Here is a 16693-nt window from a genome sequence, read left to right on the forward strand (position 1 = left end):
GGAAAAATCCATCCCTAAAGTTGCTCTACTCCCGAAGGAAGCTACCCTGATCTAAACACTGGGGTAGTTTGGTTCTTTATCCCATTACACATATATTTTGTTGATAAATACTAGCTTTGAGGGGGGTTCCCTTGCAGAGTATAGCCCGGGGAGTGTTAGCAATGTGTGATTATTCATGATTAGCATTTCTCTTTGGCACGCTTTCCAACGAATCCTCGTGGCACCTCGTCAGGGTAGGTTTACCGAGGAGAAAGGAGGCAGAGAGGGGAAGTCTCTTGTTCGAGTCCCACAGGGAGACTAAGTTGGGGCAGGAAGAGGGTTAAGACTCAAAGTCCTTGGTTCCCAGAGCTGTCCACAGAACACCTCTCCCCCGTGGAGCTGTTCCTAGGGCTCAGCCCACTTGCGCCAGACCCATCACCACACCTCAGTTCATCACTCACACTTACCCGGCTGACAGCTTGGCACAGGGGGGTTCCACGTGCTATCACCCTGACAGCGACTCGTTCTACTGCCATGGAGCAGGTAGCCTTGCTCACAGGAAAACTCCACAGTGACTCCGTATGTAAACATGTGCAGGGCAGTGGTCATTCTCCCGTTTCCAACCACCGGCCTCGGGCAGCGAACCACTGAACAACAAAACTGGTGTTACATCCGCCCGCAACAGGGCGCAAAACAAAGCCAATGCACTTAAATAGCCACTGATCTGTTTCCACATTTGCTAAGCATGTGTGTGTGTGTGGGGGGAAAGCGGGGGGAACCACTGCTACATATGAGTCTCCAATTTTTGACCTTTGAGCAGGCCACTGTGTAAAACTCCCTGCTCATGTTTCACTCTCTCTCTGTAGTGGATTCACAATGACACTGAGACTATCGGCGGGGGAAGAGAAGAATTTATATGGCAGGTAGGTATGTGGATGATTGCCTTCCATGCTGTCCTCTCCTCCCCAGCTTCTTATCACCACACAAGCCACCAGGGCTATTCCCTTTTCTGGAATCGGACTGTTCCCTCAAACTCTCCCTGATGTGGTATCCAGGGGGACCCACACTGGAAGGGACAAAACCAGGACAGCTGGGTTGGGTACTAAAACCAGGAGATGGGTCAGGGAGGTGGGGGAATAAGTCATTGGGGGCGAGGCTCAGACATCAGCTGGAACTCAGACCCAGTGACTGGTAACACTGACCAATCAGGAAAATCAGAGTGGGGCTAATTTTTATGTTTGACAACAGGGGTCTATGGTGGAGGAGGTTCAGCGGTGGTTCCAGGCCAACATTTTAGATAGGGCAGCTCAACTCTCCTTAGCAGCTCCAACTCCACCTGAAGTTAGTATCTCATGGGCTAGTCCCCAGTGCACCTGCCAGGCTGTCCATGTTAAGCATCTCCTGCACGCAGACTGCTCAGGATGCCACCTGAGCTGCGAGAACCGCTGCTCCTGCTGGGATCCGTCACATGGAAGTTGGAAGAGCCACATGGTTATTGTAACAGTAGTGGGATTGAGTCAGCTCTGGCAGTTTGCAGCTCCCGCCGCGGGGGAAGCCATGTGCACTCCAGGGTGGGGCTTGCCGCCAGACCAGGAGACGTAACGCACCACCCACAGCTTCAGTCCCCACCCAGGGATCCGTATGGACGGGCTGCTTTGAGTCAGGGGAACCTGGGTGCCATAGCCACACCCTCTCTTGGCTTTTCACCACCCACATCAGCGGGAATCCTGGACGCCAAAGAGGATAGTGGGTGGGATTAGGAGTGGCAGACAGCTCTGCTCATTATCAGCCACACTTCTCAAAAGCCTTGGGACGTTCTACCCGGGCCTCCGGAAAGTACCCTTCCCCCTTTGCATGAGAGAGCGAAGTAAAGGACTTACTTTTGCACTGCGGGGCAGGCCTGCTCCAGGTCAGATTCTCCCCATCCAAGGTGCAATAAATGGAAGCCTCGCCAACCAGGGACAAACTATCCCCGCAGCTGTATGTCACTTGGGAGCCATAGGAGAAATATTCCTGGATCCCACCATTGTGATGTCCACTCGTGATAGAGGGAGGTCGACCACAGGCTACAAATGGATAGAAACACTGTAAGGCCTGTTGCACCTCTCACGGACTCAAGAGCACACTAGTTACAGGGAATCTAGTGCTTGGTTTTTAGATCATATTGAAATTCTCTTCAGTGTGGGGTTGCTGAAGCTCAGCCGCTTGAAGGATCAGGCCCCAAGTCAATGCATTGGCTAGATCAGCTCCCTGTAGTGATAATCCTTCCTGAACCTCCTAGGCAAACAACCCAACCCTCCTGCAACCTACCAACCTTCCCTGAGTCTCTTCACAAATCTCTCAATCCCACGGCTAAGCCTTCCCGCAACATCTCCCTCTGTGTGCATCACTATCCCACCCAAACCTAAGAAAGGGGAGTGGCAGTGGAGGATGTCACAAGCAGGCTGAGCTAGGACTCATGGGAGGGCATTCCAAAAGGGAATTTTTAGGCTGCACTTCAGGCAGTGCTTAATTAGTAATTAAGGAGGTGCCAGGGCTCGAGGAAACATTTTTCCACACTTTTATTACTGATGCAGCAAACCCAGAAATGCTGGGGCTCAGTCTCACACTCCCTGGCACAAATTAAGCACTAACATTATGAAAAAAAACTTCCTGAAAGTGAGATTTAACACCCTCCAGGGTGCGTCTACACAGCAGAACTTAACTCGAAAGAAGCTATGCAAATTGAGCTACGTCCGTTGTGTAGCTTATTTCAAAATAGCTGATTTTGAAATAGGGACCGTTTACAGCGCATTTATTTCAAAATAGAGCATTCTTCCTCCGACTTGCTCTGCTCCTTGTACAATGAGGTTTACAGGAGTCGGAGTAAGAAGTTCTCTAGCTTGAGAGTATTTTGACATTATTTTGAAATAACTGCCTGCTGTGTTGACACGGACTAAGTTATTTTGAAATAAGGCTAGTTATTTTTGAAATAATGTCCGTGTGTAGACATACCCCAATAGAGGAAGAAAAGAGGTGGTGATCGCTTGGGCTGTCACATTTAACCTTCAGCCAGAAATTCTTGAGATTAGACTGTAGGGATATTGATCCCCCTACTGCCAGAATGAGATGAGATCACTGGATAGAAAACAGCCCTTTGGCTATTTATTAATGACCTAATACACCCCCTAGATGCAGAGATGTAGGGAGGCAGTCTTCTTGCTACTAAGATCTGTGGCAGCATATTTCTTTTTAATAGCAGGTTCTCTTCTTGTTTATACTTACCTTTATCACAGAATGGTACTGGAGGGTACCACATCCCATCAGTCCGGCACACACTCTCTTCCCTGCCTTTGAGGATGTAGCCAGGGTTGCACTGAAACCCAACGCGGTTTGCGTACATGTACGGCGCTTTGGTCGGAGAGAGCTGTTTTCCATTTTCAATCACCGGGGTTGGACAACGCACCCCTGAGCAAACAGCAATACACAGTGAGTTTTAGATTCTTCCCCCTCCCCAGAATCAGATAGAAGAAATTCCAACAGTAGGCCCCAATGTGTCCCCCTTGAAATAAGCTCTTAAATTTGCACAGCAATGAAAGCCAAGAAAATTCAGCCCAAAATCGAGTTACTTACTCTGACATAGCGCTGAGACTTTAGGCCACTTGAAATTTGTTTGACAAGTCAGCTGGGGAGATACTCCAGGGATGAGTGTGTAACCTGGTTTGCAGGAGTAGGTCACTGTGGTACCAACTAGAAACTCTCTGGGATTGTTTCTGTCAGCATAATCAAATACTGGCGGGTAGGGACACCTCCCTAATAATGCAAAACAAGACAGGGAGCAATAAAATACAGTTTTCACCCAGATACAAATGAAGAATGAAGCATCCTTATGAGAATGTGGCATGTCAGACCCAGCTGTGGAAATCAGGGGCCGACATTCTGCTCACTCTGAGTGCAGAATTTGGTTCAGTCCCTGCAATGATATAAAACAACTCGAGCTGAATTGTGGGATGGGGAGTTATTAGAGGAAACAAATGGCAATGACTACTTGCTATCATCGGGGTAGAGACAGCAGGCCATGAAAACCACAAGGAGCAGTAATCTGTAGTGCTGCTAGCCCCGGCATGGAATGAAAAGGAAAACCGTGACACTGTTACATTCTTCACGTTTCTTGAAAACAAAAAGTTCTCCCTTTATGAAAAGAGGGAAGAGAGTTAATGTCCTATAGCAAGTTCCCATTTGTATAGGACCTTTTCTGAGCACCAGCCTTGTGCTTTATCAACACCGGAGAGTGAATTCTTACCACACCCTTCAAAAGGGAAGGTCAGCAATACTGTCCCCATTTTACAGATGGGAAAAACGAGGCAGGGAGATTAACGCCAAAAACGTCAACTGTGGCAGCTAATTGAGGAAAGACATCTTGGGATGCCTGAGGATCATGCTCTAATTTGTGCGTATCTCCTGTGAAGGCATTGATAACACCGTTCGTATGGTTCATATTGGTATCTAATTAGTGACAAATCACTGCAAAATAAAAACACCCGCTGTCCTGGGGGGTGAGGGGATTAGCCTATTTAAGAAGGAAGCTGTGTCCGCATCTGCTTCATTAAGAGGCCATACAAGGGGACTGGAGAGAAGACACTGCTCTGGGTTGGGCAGCAATGGGAAGGAGACGTGGAGACCGGGTCAAAGTTCTGGAATGCTGCTGGAGTTATCCAAAGAACAGTAGTGAACAGCTGTTCAAGGGAAAGGGCCAGGAAAAACTCCAGGATAAAAGCAATGGAGTTTGCCCACTGATCTCTTCCAACCAAGCAAGAAGGAAGATCTAAGGAAACCTGTGGGCCAGGGCTTCATACTTGGAACAGTGAGCTGGAGAAAACCCCAGGAGATTAAGAAGATGAGCTCACAGTGGGTGGGCAGCCCTTGGTTACCTTGCATTTTTGTGAAGGTGGGCATTGCTTGCTCTACTTCCTTTTGGTTTTGAGTTCCAATAAGCGGAGAAATGCAGGAACCTGGCACTTTGATTCAAGAGGGACGCTACAGAAGAGCCTGTTTTTCATATGAGAGGTTTAGTAGGCTATGACTTCAGATGGAGTGGGGGACTATTCGGTAGTTAGCCCTCAGCAGGGGTATTATCAGACTGAAAAAGAATTGTCAGAGGAACATTAATTGGGAGGGAGTGCGCCTATGGGGCCATTTTTAGCCAACAGGGGCATTTGTTTTCATATTCCATCCCTGTGACAATAAGGAAGCTCCATGTTTTTTGTCACAGGGATATCTCAGGTGGCGCGTCTAGCGTTTGTAAAATGAAATTCACAGGCACTTTCTTGGGTAAAAGCTGGCTCTTTGTTCTCCCCAGAGCTGGGAAAGGACAGGCACCAAAACATCTCACATATACAAATCCAGAAGTCAAAATCCAACTTTTCCAACCTCCCCGCAGGTGAAAATTAACTGCCCCAGCATCTGAATCCCCTCCCAAACTTACGGCTGCTTTTATCTGGTGCAGACTGACCCCAGACACTGCATTCTGCAGAAAGCCTCATATGGCCTTCCCCCAGCCTGGACACCCCACAAAGTATCGCTGTACTCTGTCACACACTTACCTAGGTCACAGACTGGTACTGGAGGATACCACTTCCCATCCATTTGGCACTGAATCTGCTCATTGCCCCGGAGGATATAACCGATATTACAGTCCAATGTTACACTGGTTCTGTATGTGTAGTTATGTGGAAGTGGAGACTTCAGGATCCCATTTTCAATGTGTGGGGCTGGACACTGAATCTCTGCAAAACATTAAAGTAGGCTTTCCAGATCCTTTGATTATTTAATGCACATTTTTAAAGTACTGATTAATCCTCCCAACACCTCTGCAAGGCAAATAAGGAAGGAAACTATTTTACAAACAGAGAAACTGAGGCAGAGAAGCAAAGAGACTTGCCCAAAGCCCGAGAGGAAGACAAGGATTAGAACTGAACCAGGATTAGTATTCGGAGCTTTCCATTGCCAAATCGTGTGCTGGCACCATGTCCCCCTCCCCCATACGTCATATGTGCTAGAGAAGTATTCATAGCTCAGTCCATCATTTATATACATCCCACTCACCAGACAAAGGAAAACCTATGTATTATCACCCAGGCATGGACTTGCTTTGCTGCAGTTGACTAGGCAGCTTTTGTTATAGAAAGCTCAAGAGTGATGCTGTATGTAAATACCCATGGATTTAAAAGTAGCCATCGTTCTACAAAGGAATTTCACCTACCAATTAGAGAGAGAGGCTGAAGAACTGGAATTCATCTACATGTTTGACACTGTTACCCTGGGCTTAAAAGATATTAACTGACTGGATCATTACAAAGCCAATTTCTCCTGCCTTTAACATCTGCATTTTCACAACAAAAGCTATGATTGGGATACATCCAGTCCAGTTAATTAGCTTCATCAATACAGATATATATCTTGGTTTCTGTTATTTCCATTCCAATCTATCTGATGAAGTGGGTTTTACCCATGAAAGCTCATGGTTCCATGTCTTTGTGTTAGTCTCTAAGGGTATGTCTACACTAGCTCGTTAGTTCGAGCTAGGTAGGCAAATGAGGGCAACTGGTGTTGCAAATGAAGCCCGGGATTTAAATATCCGGGCTTCATTTGCATGTTCCTGGGCACCGCCATTTTTAAATCCCCCCTAGTCCGAACTCCGTGCTCGCGGCTACACGCAGAGATCCTAATTTGAACTACCTACTCCATGCCACGTGTAGCCGCGGGCATGGAGTTCGGACTAAGGGGGATTTAAAAATGGCAGCGCCCGGGAACATGCAAATGAAGCCCGGGATATTTAAATCCCAGGATTCATTTGCAACTCCGGTTGCCCTCATTTGCGTACCTAGCTCGAACTAATGAGCTAGTGTAGGCATACCCTAAGGGTGTGTCTAGACTACATAGCTCCGTCGACGAAGCCATGTAGATGAGTTTACTAGACACACCAAAATGAAGCAGCGATTTAAATAATAGCTGCTTCATTTACATCAAAATGGCCACCGCGCTGTGCCGATTAGCTGTTTGTCGGCACAGCACAGTAGTCTAGACGGGAATCAGCCGACCCCAGAACCCTTCATCATCAGATCCTTTATGCCTCGAAGCTTTATGCCGTCGATGGAGCCATGTAGTCTAGACACAGCCTAAGGGTGCATGTACACAACACAGTTATTTTGAAATAACTAATGTTATTTTGAAATAACAATGCGAGCATCTACACAGTAATTCCGTTATTTTGAAATAAATTCAAAACAACAGATGGCTTATTCCAATTTCTGTAAACCTCATTCCACTAGGAATAACTTGTCTTCTGAAATAACAGTTGTGTGGAGGCTCCACTGTTGCTATTTCGAAATAGCTCCTCCCCAGGGCCATTCAAAGTAATTACTCCCCAGTTCTTTCTGGGGCTCCACATCAAGGTGGCACATCCACATCAGGGGAGCCTGCCTTGGATTAATTCTGAGGCTTCCCTGTAAATGTATTATTTTGAAATAAGCTATTGCGGAATATATCTTCCGGAAAAATTTATTTTGAAATAAGAGTGCTGTGTCGACGTACCCTAAGGTGCCACAGGACTACTCGTTGTTAAAGGGACAGATTAAATGGCTTCCCCTTTCAGACATATTTATAGTTATCCTTCCATTTTCAACCACAGAGGGAAAACAAAGATGTTGGGCTAAGTGTAAAACAGGGAACGATGAAAGCCAAGACACTTAAGAGGGCTGCTGATCTATCTTCCAAGCAATTTGAACACTTAAAAAAAAACCCCCATGACTAACAAGATCACATTTTCTTAATCTTTCTGTTGATCTTTGTGCTTAAGGAAAGTTCTTATTTCCAGAGGCAGCTGGAACGGATAATTTCTTATAGCACTGGATTTGTGATCAATTTTGACAATTGACAGATCTCCTGGGGAGATATGGGTATCCTGGCGATGGGACAATGCAGCATTCAATGCATGAACACCTTCCATGCCGCCAACTCCACCCTGCATCTTCTGGCTGCTAAGTCAAGCCACCAAGGTCATTCCAACTTCAGAGTGTTCCTGCAAACTTACTGCTGCTGTATGCAGGGAGGAAGGACTATAGGCATAACGGAATGCTGTATAGCCAGTAGCCAGAATAAGAATCAGGTGCAGGTGGTGGAGAAATCAGTGGGAAAGGAAGACAAGCAACAGCTTGGATGTGGGCCAAACAGAAGACCATATATATGGATGCTGAGGGAGAGAGGAAACTGGTATGGGGCATGTCAGGGGATAGTTTGTTGGGAACACATAAGGCATTAGAAAAGAGTGGTCAACAGAGATGGCAGACAGTGGATGCTAAGAGGATACTTTGCTCCAGACCATTCAAAAATCCTTTTCCTATATGCGTCAGTTTGGTGTAACACACAATGAGTTACCTTCGCACTCAGGGGTAGGCTCACTCCAGATAGGCGTCCCTTCATCACCAGTCAGACAGTGAATGTTGGCTTGTCCAACAAATGAGAAACCTATATCACATTTGTAAGTTACTAACGATCCAACCACAAAAGTTCTCCTGCTCCAGACATTGTACTGGCCGTGGGAGATGTTCGGGGGTTGGCCACAAGCTATAATTGGAGAGAAAAAACATGTTACTTGTGCAATAGGTAAAAAAATCTCTGCAAAGAAAAGGAGATGACCGATTCCCAGCATTTCTTGCTGTCATTACGGCAAAAACACCGATGTTTCTATGACACATGAAAGAGCACCCGAGGTGTGTCCAACAACCTGCTAGTTCTATGTTTATCTCTTGCTGTGCATGGCATCAGGATAGGACACACAAAAATGCTGTTGTCAGTTGGCTGCTGTGACAGTCATTCACACGCTCTGTGAGCGGCACGGAAGCAATGATGATGTTCCAAAGAGATGTTCAACAGCTGGAGCTTCCCTTGACAAGAAGGTGAATTGGCCCAGTTACACTTCCCTTCCTCCAAATCCAGATTGTAGCCTTTTCAGGTGCCTGAAACTTCTCCCAGCTAACTACTCTCTGAGTCCTCCAACAAACACCTCAACCTCACACCCCTAACAGAACCTTTCCTTGTTGGTAAAGAGAGCCATCCTTAACCCCAGATACACACTTCTTCCAAACGAGCAAAAGGGGAGATTACAGGGTGATCACAGGGTGACACAAGGGATAGCACTGGTTCCAAGGGGTAATGGAGTTTTTCTTAGTGGTTAGTTTTAACCATTGGTGGTGACCCATGAGTTTAATACACATTTTCATAGCATAATGGTAAATTAGCTGCTCATGCATATACACCCCCGGCTCTGAAATGGCCTTTCATTCCTCACAAGGCCTTTTGAAAATAATTGGATCCCTAAAACTCCTTTCAGGGGCTAAACATTTTTTAGACCTGATCCTCTTTCTAACACAGAGTTGCCGTGGGAATCTGTACCACTCTCCTCCCTGCACAGGAGTGTGTGTGTGGGGGGGGGGGGAGGATACCAGGAGTCCATACAACCCCCAGTAACAGAGAATGGGGACATGTACTGACTCTCAAGGTCCCAGCCTTGAGAACTGCCCACCAGAGAGAGGAGCCACCAGGCCAGAGTTGAAGCAGGCACAAGTCCAGGCCTGTAAACAAAAGCCAGGGTCAGAGATCAGTTCCAGTCAGAGATCAGGACCTTGATTCCTGCCTCTTGATTCTAACCTGGAGCTGTCTTTGATCTCTGACCCTGGCTTTTGTTTACAGGCCCTGGCCTTGTAACTCTAGCATTGCAGCAGGCCAAAGTCTGTGTCACACCCCAGGAAACTTCCTGGTCCAGGCTCTGGGCTTAAGTAGGGGCTCTTGACCAAAGGGAGGGCTGCAGGGTACTGTTGTTCTAGCTCTGTTGAGTGATGCTCCCCAGCTATACCTTTGGAAAACCCCTTGGGAGCAACTTCAGTTTATCAATGGGTCTCATCTCCACAGACTTGAGTCCCAGCCCTTAGGTCCTTATGCAGCCAGCACTGACCACATCTACTGTCCCCCTGCCTTGTTCCCCCGGAGCTTTTAGTCAGTGGAGCAGTCTCTGCCACAGCCTTAGTGCAGGGGTTAGGAACCTTTTTGAGGTTAGGGGCTGCTGACCTACAGAAAAATCAGCGGGGGGGTTGCACACAAGTGAAAGGCAAAACAAAAACAACCCCTCACTGATGTGGCCCCCGACTGAGAAGGAGAAAGACACTCCCCACATTCCCCTCACATACCAGAGCTTGGGGGAGGGGGGAGGAGGCAGCTAGTAGATTTTGTGGGCTCCAGCCCTGCAGTGGGGCAGCAGGAGGTAGGGAGCACCAGCACAGGCTCCCCAATGCAGGGTGGGGGGGACCCAGAGCCTCGGGGGCCAGATCGAGGCAATCCAGGGGCCACATCCGGCCCCCAGGCCTTAGGTTCCCCAACCCTGCCTTACTGACTCAATCAAAAAACAGGACTTCTAATGCCTTTTAAGATTACACTTGAAAGAGAATCCTCTGAACTGTCATTCATGCTTAAATTCGACACTTTACACTTAAGTTTGAATAAAGACTCTAATTATCTTACCCATTACAAAGATAGCTTCCTCAATTATCACCTCTAATATCATTAGCTCACAGACATTTACCTCCTCCCCGCTCCCCTTCTGTTCTGAAATTTGATTTGTCCTTTTCATATGTGTTGATTTTTTTTAAATTGTATCCTTTGGTATATATAGTTGTGACAATTTTCTTCCATTATTTGATCTGAGGAAGTGGGTCTGGCCCATGAAAGCTCATCACTTAATAAACCATCTTGTTAGTCTTTACAGTGATACATAGTCCTGTTTCTTGCTTCAGCTACACCAGACTAACAGGGCTATCACTATTTTACTGACTCAATCTGATTCTCGTCTTTGGCCTTTATGGTACAGCCCATCCTCATGCTCAAGAAATCTGAACTGGAGAAGGCAATGATTCTAAAGGACAGGGGTATGCTTGGCACTGATTCCAGGGGCCACCACCTCTCTCTCGTTTAAATGAGGACTAACGAAGGCTAGTTGGAAAGTTGAGGGAGGGTCCCTCTTTGTATGGATTTGTACAGTGTTATGGGACCCTCAGGGTGTGACCATTTAAATTAAAAATACAAATACAAATAATATAAAAACAGCACAAATCACAAAACAATATATTAATTATAATTATATTATATTATATTATATTGTAAACCATGGCATACACAGTGTAAAAGGTCATTGTACATGTAAAATCAGGGAGTAAGAGGTCACTAACCATATCATAGTTCTCTACCATTTACACTGACCTGGTTCGCAAACAGGCATGGCAGGATCCCATGTGCCATCCTGTTGGCAGCGAATCTGAGTACTGCTATCGGTGGTGCCTTTGATACCGTACCCGGAGTCACATTCAATGGTAACGATGTCCCCAAAAGCATAGGTCTCCTCTCCAGGTCTAAGTGTCGAGTTCTCTATCCCGTTGCTAACATTGAGAGCTGGACAGCGAACTTCTGAGAAACGCCAATGAAAGCAACAGCATTGAATCACACAGAGAGAATTGCGTGGCTGCAGATTTATTTTCCTAGGTGGCGCTGAACACTTTGCAAGCTATAAACAATAAGCATCTCCTTGACATAGCGACAGAGGCTTGATTTCCAAAGGCAGCTCTATCTCCTTTGCAGAAACAGCATGTGGGCCAAAAGCTACAGTTTCTACTGACTTTATGGGCAGCTGTTCTGAGGGCAGCTGGTAGGCTATTTTTGGTCTTCGTCACAGATTGACTCACTGAGGGCACCCGCTACATTATGACCATACTGTGTGTAAAAAGTCAGGTAGTGTGATGTGGTGCGTCGTTAGGTGCAGATGGAGATAATGGATGGGGGCCATTGATTGGTCCATAAGCATAGAAATGAGTAAAGGTGGCAGATTTTAAGAGGCACAGCATAGAATTCATAGCCCATGGGAATATGCCAACTTTAAGCTATCTTTGTAACTTCCCACTACTAGGCTGCTCTATGGCTGTGGCCTAATATAGACAGCTGTGCCCAGCTGCCCATGGGTTTTGCTTCGGTTTTGTGCATAATCTCTGCAGCATTGTATACTGTGACTGCCCCAACACTCCCCTCCCAACCCCAGCCCTCTCAGGTTACATCTACACTGCGGGTGTTTTGCAGAAGAGAAAATGCAAATGGAGCACTCATTTGCATATCTTCTTCCAATCCTTTTTGTGGAAGAGATTTTTGTGATAAAAACCCCCTTGTAGACTGAGCCATTTGTCAGGAAAAAAACCCTTTTGCGCAAGAGCCTGTAAACCTCATTTTTTTAAGAATAAGGGATCTTGCGCAAAAGGGGTTTTTTTCCCCATCATGTGGCCCTGTCTACACAGGGCTTTTTATCACAAAAACCTCTTCCACAGAAAGGATCGGAAGAAGATATGCAAATGAGTGCTCTATCTGCATTTCCTCTTCTGCAAAGCACCCGCAGTGTAGACCTAGCCTCACTAACACACCACTTACTCCCAGACTTGTAAGAAGGTCCTGGAAAGACAGCCCTATTGCTATCTTCAGCAGTTCCTGCCTGGGTGGGGTCCTCTCCTTTAAAGGCCTGTTTTGCCACACTGGAGTTTTTATGTGATGTAAAGGGGCCAGCACGGGAGTGGGAATCACACTTCAATCACATTGCCAACCCTGCAGGCAGACAGACCCTAACCGTCCTTCCTCCCCTCTGACCCCCCAGGTCTACACTTTAAACTACTCGCCAGCTGATTATCAGCACAACCTCTCCATAGTGGTTAAAATTGCTCATTGTAAAAGAAAGATGTATAAGCCCAAGATTACTAGACTTACTCTGACAAAAGTCTGGAATGAAAGACCACGTCGAATTCTCATTACAAGTAGCACGTCCGGAGCTTAGTCCACCAATCAGCTTGTAACCTGGGCGGCAGTTGTATGTGACTACCTTCCCAGTGGGAATCAAGGTGCCAACGGAAGTCCTCCGAACAGCATTAGGAATAGTAGGTAGCTCCCTACATTCACCTATGGGTAAAACACGAGAAGCGTTAAGGACACACTTAGCCAGTAAAAGCCATTGAGGAGAAATCTCCTCCACAAGAGAGTGTAATGTGAAACTGGAGACCTGTCTGGGAAAAATCAGAGTCCATATTCTACTCCCTTTGGCACAGTTATGTGCAATCCCAATACCCAGAATTTCACTCAGTGAAACTGCATAAAAAAATAGGAATATGGGTGGCAGGCACTGCAAGAACATAAGAACAGCTGTACTGGGTCAGACCAAAGGTCCATCTAGCCCAGTAGCCTGTCTGCCGACAGTGGCCAGCACCAGGTGCCCCAGAGAGGGTGGACCGAAGACAATGATCAAGCAATTTGTCCCCTACCATCCCTCTCCAGCCTCTGACAAACAGTCCAGGAGCACCATTTCTATCCCCTGGCTAATAGCCTTTTATGGATCTAACCTCCATGAAATTATCTAGCTTCTCTTTAAACTCTGTTATAGTCCTAGCCTTCACAGCCTCCTCTGGCAAGGAGTTTCACAGGTTGACTACACACTGTGTGAAGAAGAACATTCTTTTATTAGTTTTAAACACTATGATTCTAGTCTGTGTTTGGAATTAGAGAAGGAATTGCAAGGCCCTATTCTAAACAGTGTTTCTGCTTGTTTGTAACATGCAGTGCTGTTGTAACTGGCATGTTCCCAGGATACTAGAAAGGGACAAGGGTGATGAGGCCATATCTTTTAAGGGTGAGACACACACGCTTTTGAGCTTCCATGGAACTCTCCTTCATGTTTATAACCCACCAGTAACTGCTGAAAACCAATTCCAAAATTTCTGGGAGAATTCTAGGTGTCAGTAAGCAGACTCCTATTGGTTTCAGTGAAATGGGGACAACTGGAAAGGGGTTGGGAGCAAACAGAGCTCCTTGCATCTGGAAATTGTCAGTGGATCAAAGCACTGATGGAGCTCAGCTATTAATGCCTTCTAGGATAACGCCTGCCATCTCTGCTGTTCTCCCAGCACTGTTTAAAATGGTTACACCTGGAAGGACTTCTCTCCCAGACAGAAAGAACCAATGTTTGTTGGAAGGGAGGATATGCACTGAGCCCTGATCCAGAGGGGAGATGGCTTTGGAGCCACATGGAGCTGTGGCATGAGGGAAGACATTTCCAGCGTGCAGGGGGAGAGTGGAGGAATGAAAGAAGCCCAGGGATGTTTGTGGAATGAACTTCCACCTACAGAAGCCGCAAAGTGTCCAAGTTGTTTACAAACCATAGAATGGTTGAAATCAGAATCCCTTACTGGCAGCATCACGAGGCTGTCTCAGCTCAGTGAGATTCTAGGTTATTCTGCCATGACAAGTTCCTCTTGGTTTTTAAACAAAACAGCTCACTAGTTGCACAAGCTGCAACAGGCATTCAGTTCGGTGCATGTCCACGCTGGTAAACCAGAAGCGCTCCTGCTCCTGAGCCACCTTGACTATTTAGCTTCCATCAGACAAGGCAGCCTACATCCTGCAGATCCTGCATGGAGATTTTCGCAGTAAATGTACAAAGTGAGTTAGGCCTAAGTGGCAATTGCATTAGCAGTGGTCCGACTCCAGACATAACCACAAAGGTTCGGTACTAGTGAAATGCTAGTCACTATTAAAAATCAGAAACATGCCCCCTCCCCCTCCATTCAAGTAACACCTGGCAAAGACCTGTCATCCACATAGTTCAAATTTGTGAGTGGCTGACATACTAATCCTGAGAAGAACCCTGCATTTCCACAATACTATTATGATGGAGGTCAGGTGAAGCTCATCAAAGCTGGTGGGAGCGATGCCAGCTGCCCTCCATCCAGGATAAACATAAAACAGTTAAGCTCCTTTCTAGAGTAAGATGGAGAAACCGTGGGAGGTGCTACCCAAACACAGGCTGCATGCAAAGCTGGCCAGTTTTGTTAGAAGGCTGTGGGTGTGTGTTTGTCCATAAGCAGGAACATCCAGGGAGCAGGCAGCGAGAACCAGCCCAAAAGCAGCCAGAAACCGACAAAAAAGGAGCAGCACAGCTAAGGAGAGGGTAAAAAATGTACTGGGAGTGTGGGCTGAGAGAAATCAGAAAGAAAGCTTTTCAATGGTGTGCTGGCAGCACTGAAGCTTGGAATAGCAAGCAACCCTCCCCCCCCCCCCCCGTCTCCTGTGTGATTCCTACTGTTTCAGAGAATTGAGACGTTTGTCTGTCTTCTTTGTATTTAAACAGGACCACATCAAAGAAATAGCACACTCAGTTATAGAATCATATGTTAACCCCCTTTTTCCTCCCCAGGTTTCTCAGGAGCAGGTCACACTCACAGGTATGCTTGGGCCCCTGATGGTTTTAACATTGAAGGAGATCCTGAGTACTCCAGTGGTGACGTTGTTTAGTTGAGGATTCCTTATCCACCCCCTTGCTGCAGGCCCTGGCTCATAAAGAATATACAGTGGTGGTGCCTCCACCTGGCTAGCCCTGTACACCTTAATGGTGTGCCTTGGGAGCCTCCAGGAATAAAATTATTCCAGCAATAATCCGGATCTAACTCCAGGACAATAATTATAAATAACATACATCTAATGGATTACATTAGAATGGACACACCTTTGCTTAACAACTTAAAGAAACAGGGTTTAACAGAGTAACAGTGAATAAAATCAATTAAAGTACACAAATAATAGGAATTTATCTAGCTGGCATTCTCGTTGCCACCATTTATCCCACCCCAGAATGTGCAATCCTTTGGACTCAGAGTCCCAGACGCTTGCATGGGCGCGCTTGAAGAGCTGCAGCTGGAGTGGAGGTTTTCTGTAGGTTCTGCGTGTGTTAGTCCAAGCTGTGCAGCCAGCTGCAAACTCCCTCTGCCACTGGAGCAGGCTCCTCCAAGTGCCAGCAGTTCTGGTTCCCTGGGCTGGACACTCTGCATCTCTTTGGACCCAGAGTCAGTCTATATCTCTGAGGTCTATCCCAGCCAGCACTTTCCCAAAGAGCCCAGTTACTTACAACCCTCTCCTGTGTGCTGGTTGTAGTGTAGTCCTTCTGAGCCTCAGGCACAGACAGACTCTCCCCTCTAGGGCAATCAGCTGCCCCAGAAGCAGCTTGCTAGATCCACGTCTGAAAGGCTCTCAGTCCCAGGATGTAGCTGTAACGTAACAGCTCCTGGACTGAATAAGGCTCCTCCACTGAATAAGTCTCCAAAAGGGAGACCCCCCAGACTGCTGAGACCCTTTCTCCACATGCCTGGGCAAGCCTTCCCTTCCTGGTTTCCTCAAGGGCTCATGGGAGTTGTAGTCTCTAGGGCTAGATTGCAGCACATAGGATTCTCCCAGAAAAAGCCAGAGGCACCTTTAGTAAGGGGACTACACATAGAATCTTAGAATACTAGGACTGGAAGGGACCTCGAGAGGTCATCGAGTCCAGTCCCCTGCCTTCATGGCAGGACCAAATACAGTCTATACCATCCCTGATAGACATTTATCTAACCTACTCTTAAATATCTCCATAGATGGAGATTCCACAACCTCCCTGGGCAATTTATTCCAGTGTTTCACCACCCTGACAGTTAGGAACTTTTTCCTAATGTCCAACCTACACCTCCCTTGCTGCAGTTTAAGCCCATTGCTTCTTGTTCTATCCCCAGAGGCCAAGATGAACACGTTTTCTCCCTCCTCCTTATGACACCCTTTTAGATACCTGAAAACTGCT

At 46.7% G+C, this 16693-nt stretch overlaps 1 protein-coding gene across 1 annotated transcript in view; it reads right to left on the reverse strand.

The window, feature by feature from the left end:
* Positions 1-16693, reverse strand: part of LOC102447148 (complement receptor type 2-like) — a 69461-nt gene that overhangs the window by 7678 nt on the left and 45090 nt on the right. Inside the window, exons 24-31 of the mRNA XM_075909851.1 lie at positions 12808-12996; positions 11269-11472; positions 8395-8583; positions 5562-5744; positions 3592-3771; positions 3244-3426; positions 1860-2045; positions 447-626 (exon numbers count right to left, since the gene is read on the reverse strand). Of these exons, the coding sequence (XP_075765966.1) occupies positions 447-626; positions 1860-2045; positions 3244-3426; positions 3592-3771; positions 5562-5744; positions 8395-8583; positions 11269-11472; positions 12808-12996 (1494 nt within the window). The remainder of the gene's footprint in view (positions 1-446; positions 627-1859; positions 2046-3243; positions 3427-3591; positions 3772-5561; positions 5745-8394; positions 8584-11268; positions 11473-12807; positions 12997-16693) is intronic.

This window comes from Pelodiscus sinensis, chromosome 27, assembly GCF_049634645.1.
Source record: "Pelodiscus sinensis isolate JC-2024 chromosome 27, ASM4963464v1, whole genome shotgun sequence".
Classification (NCBI taxonomy): domain Eukaryota; kingdom Metazoa; phylum Chordata; order Testudines; family Trionychidae; genus Pelodiscus; species Pelodiscus sinensis.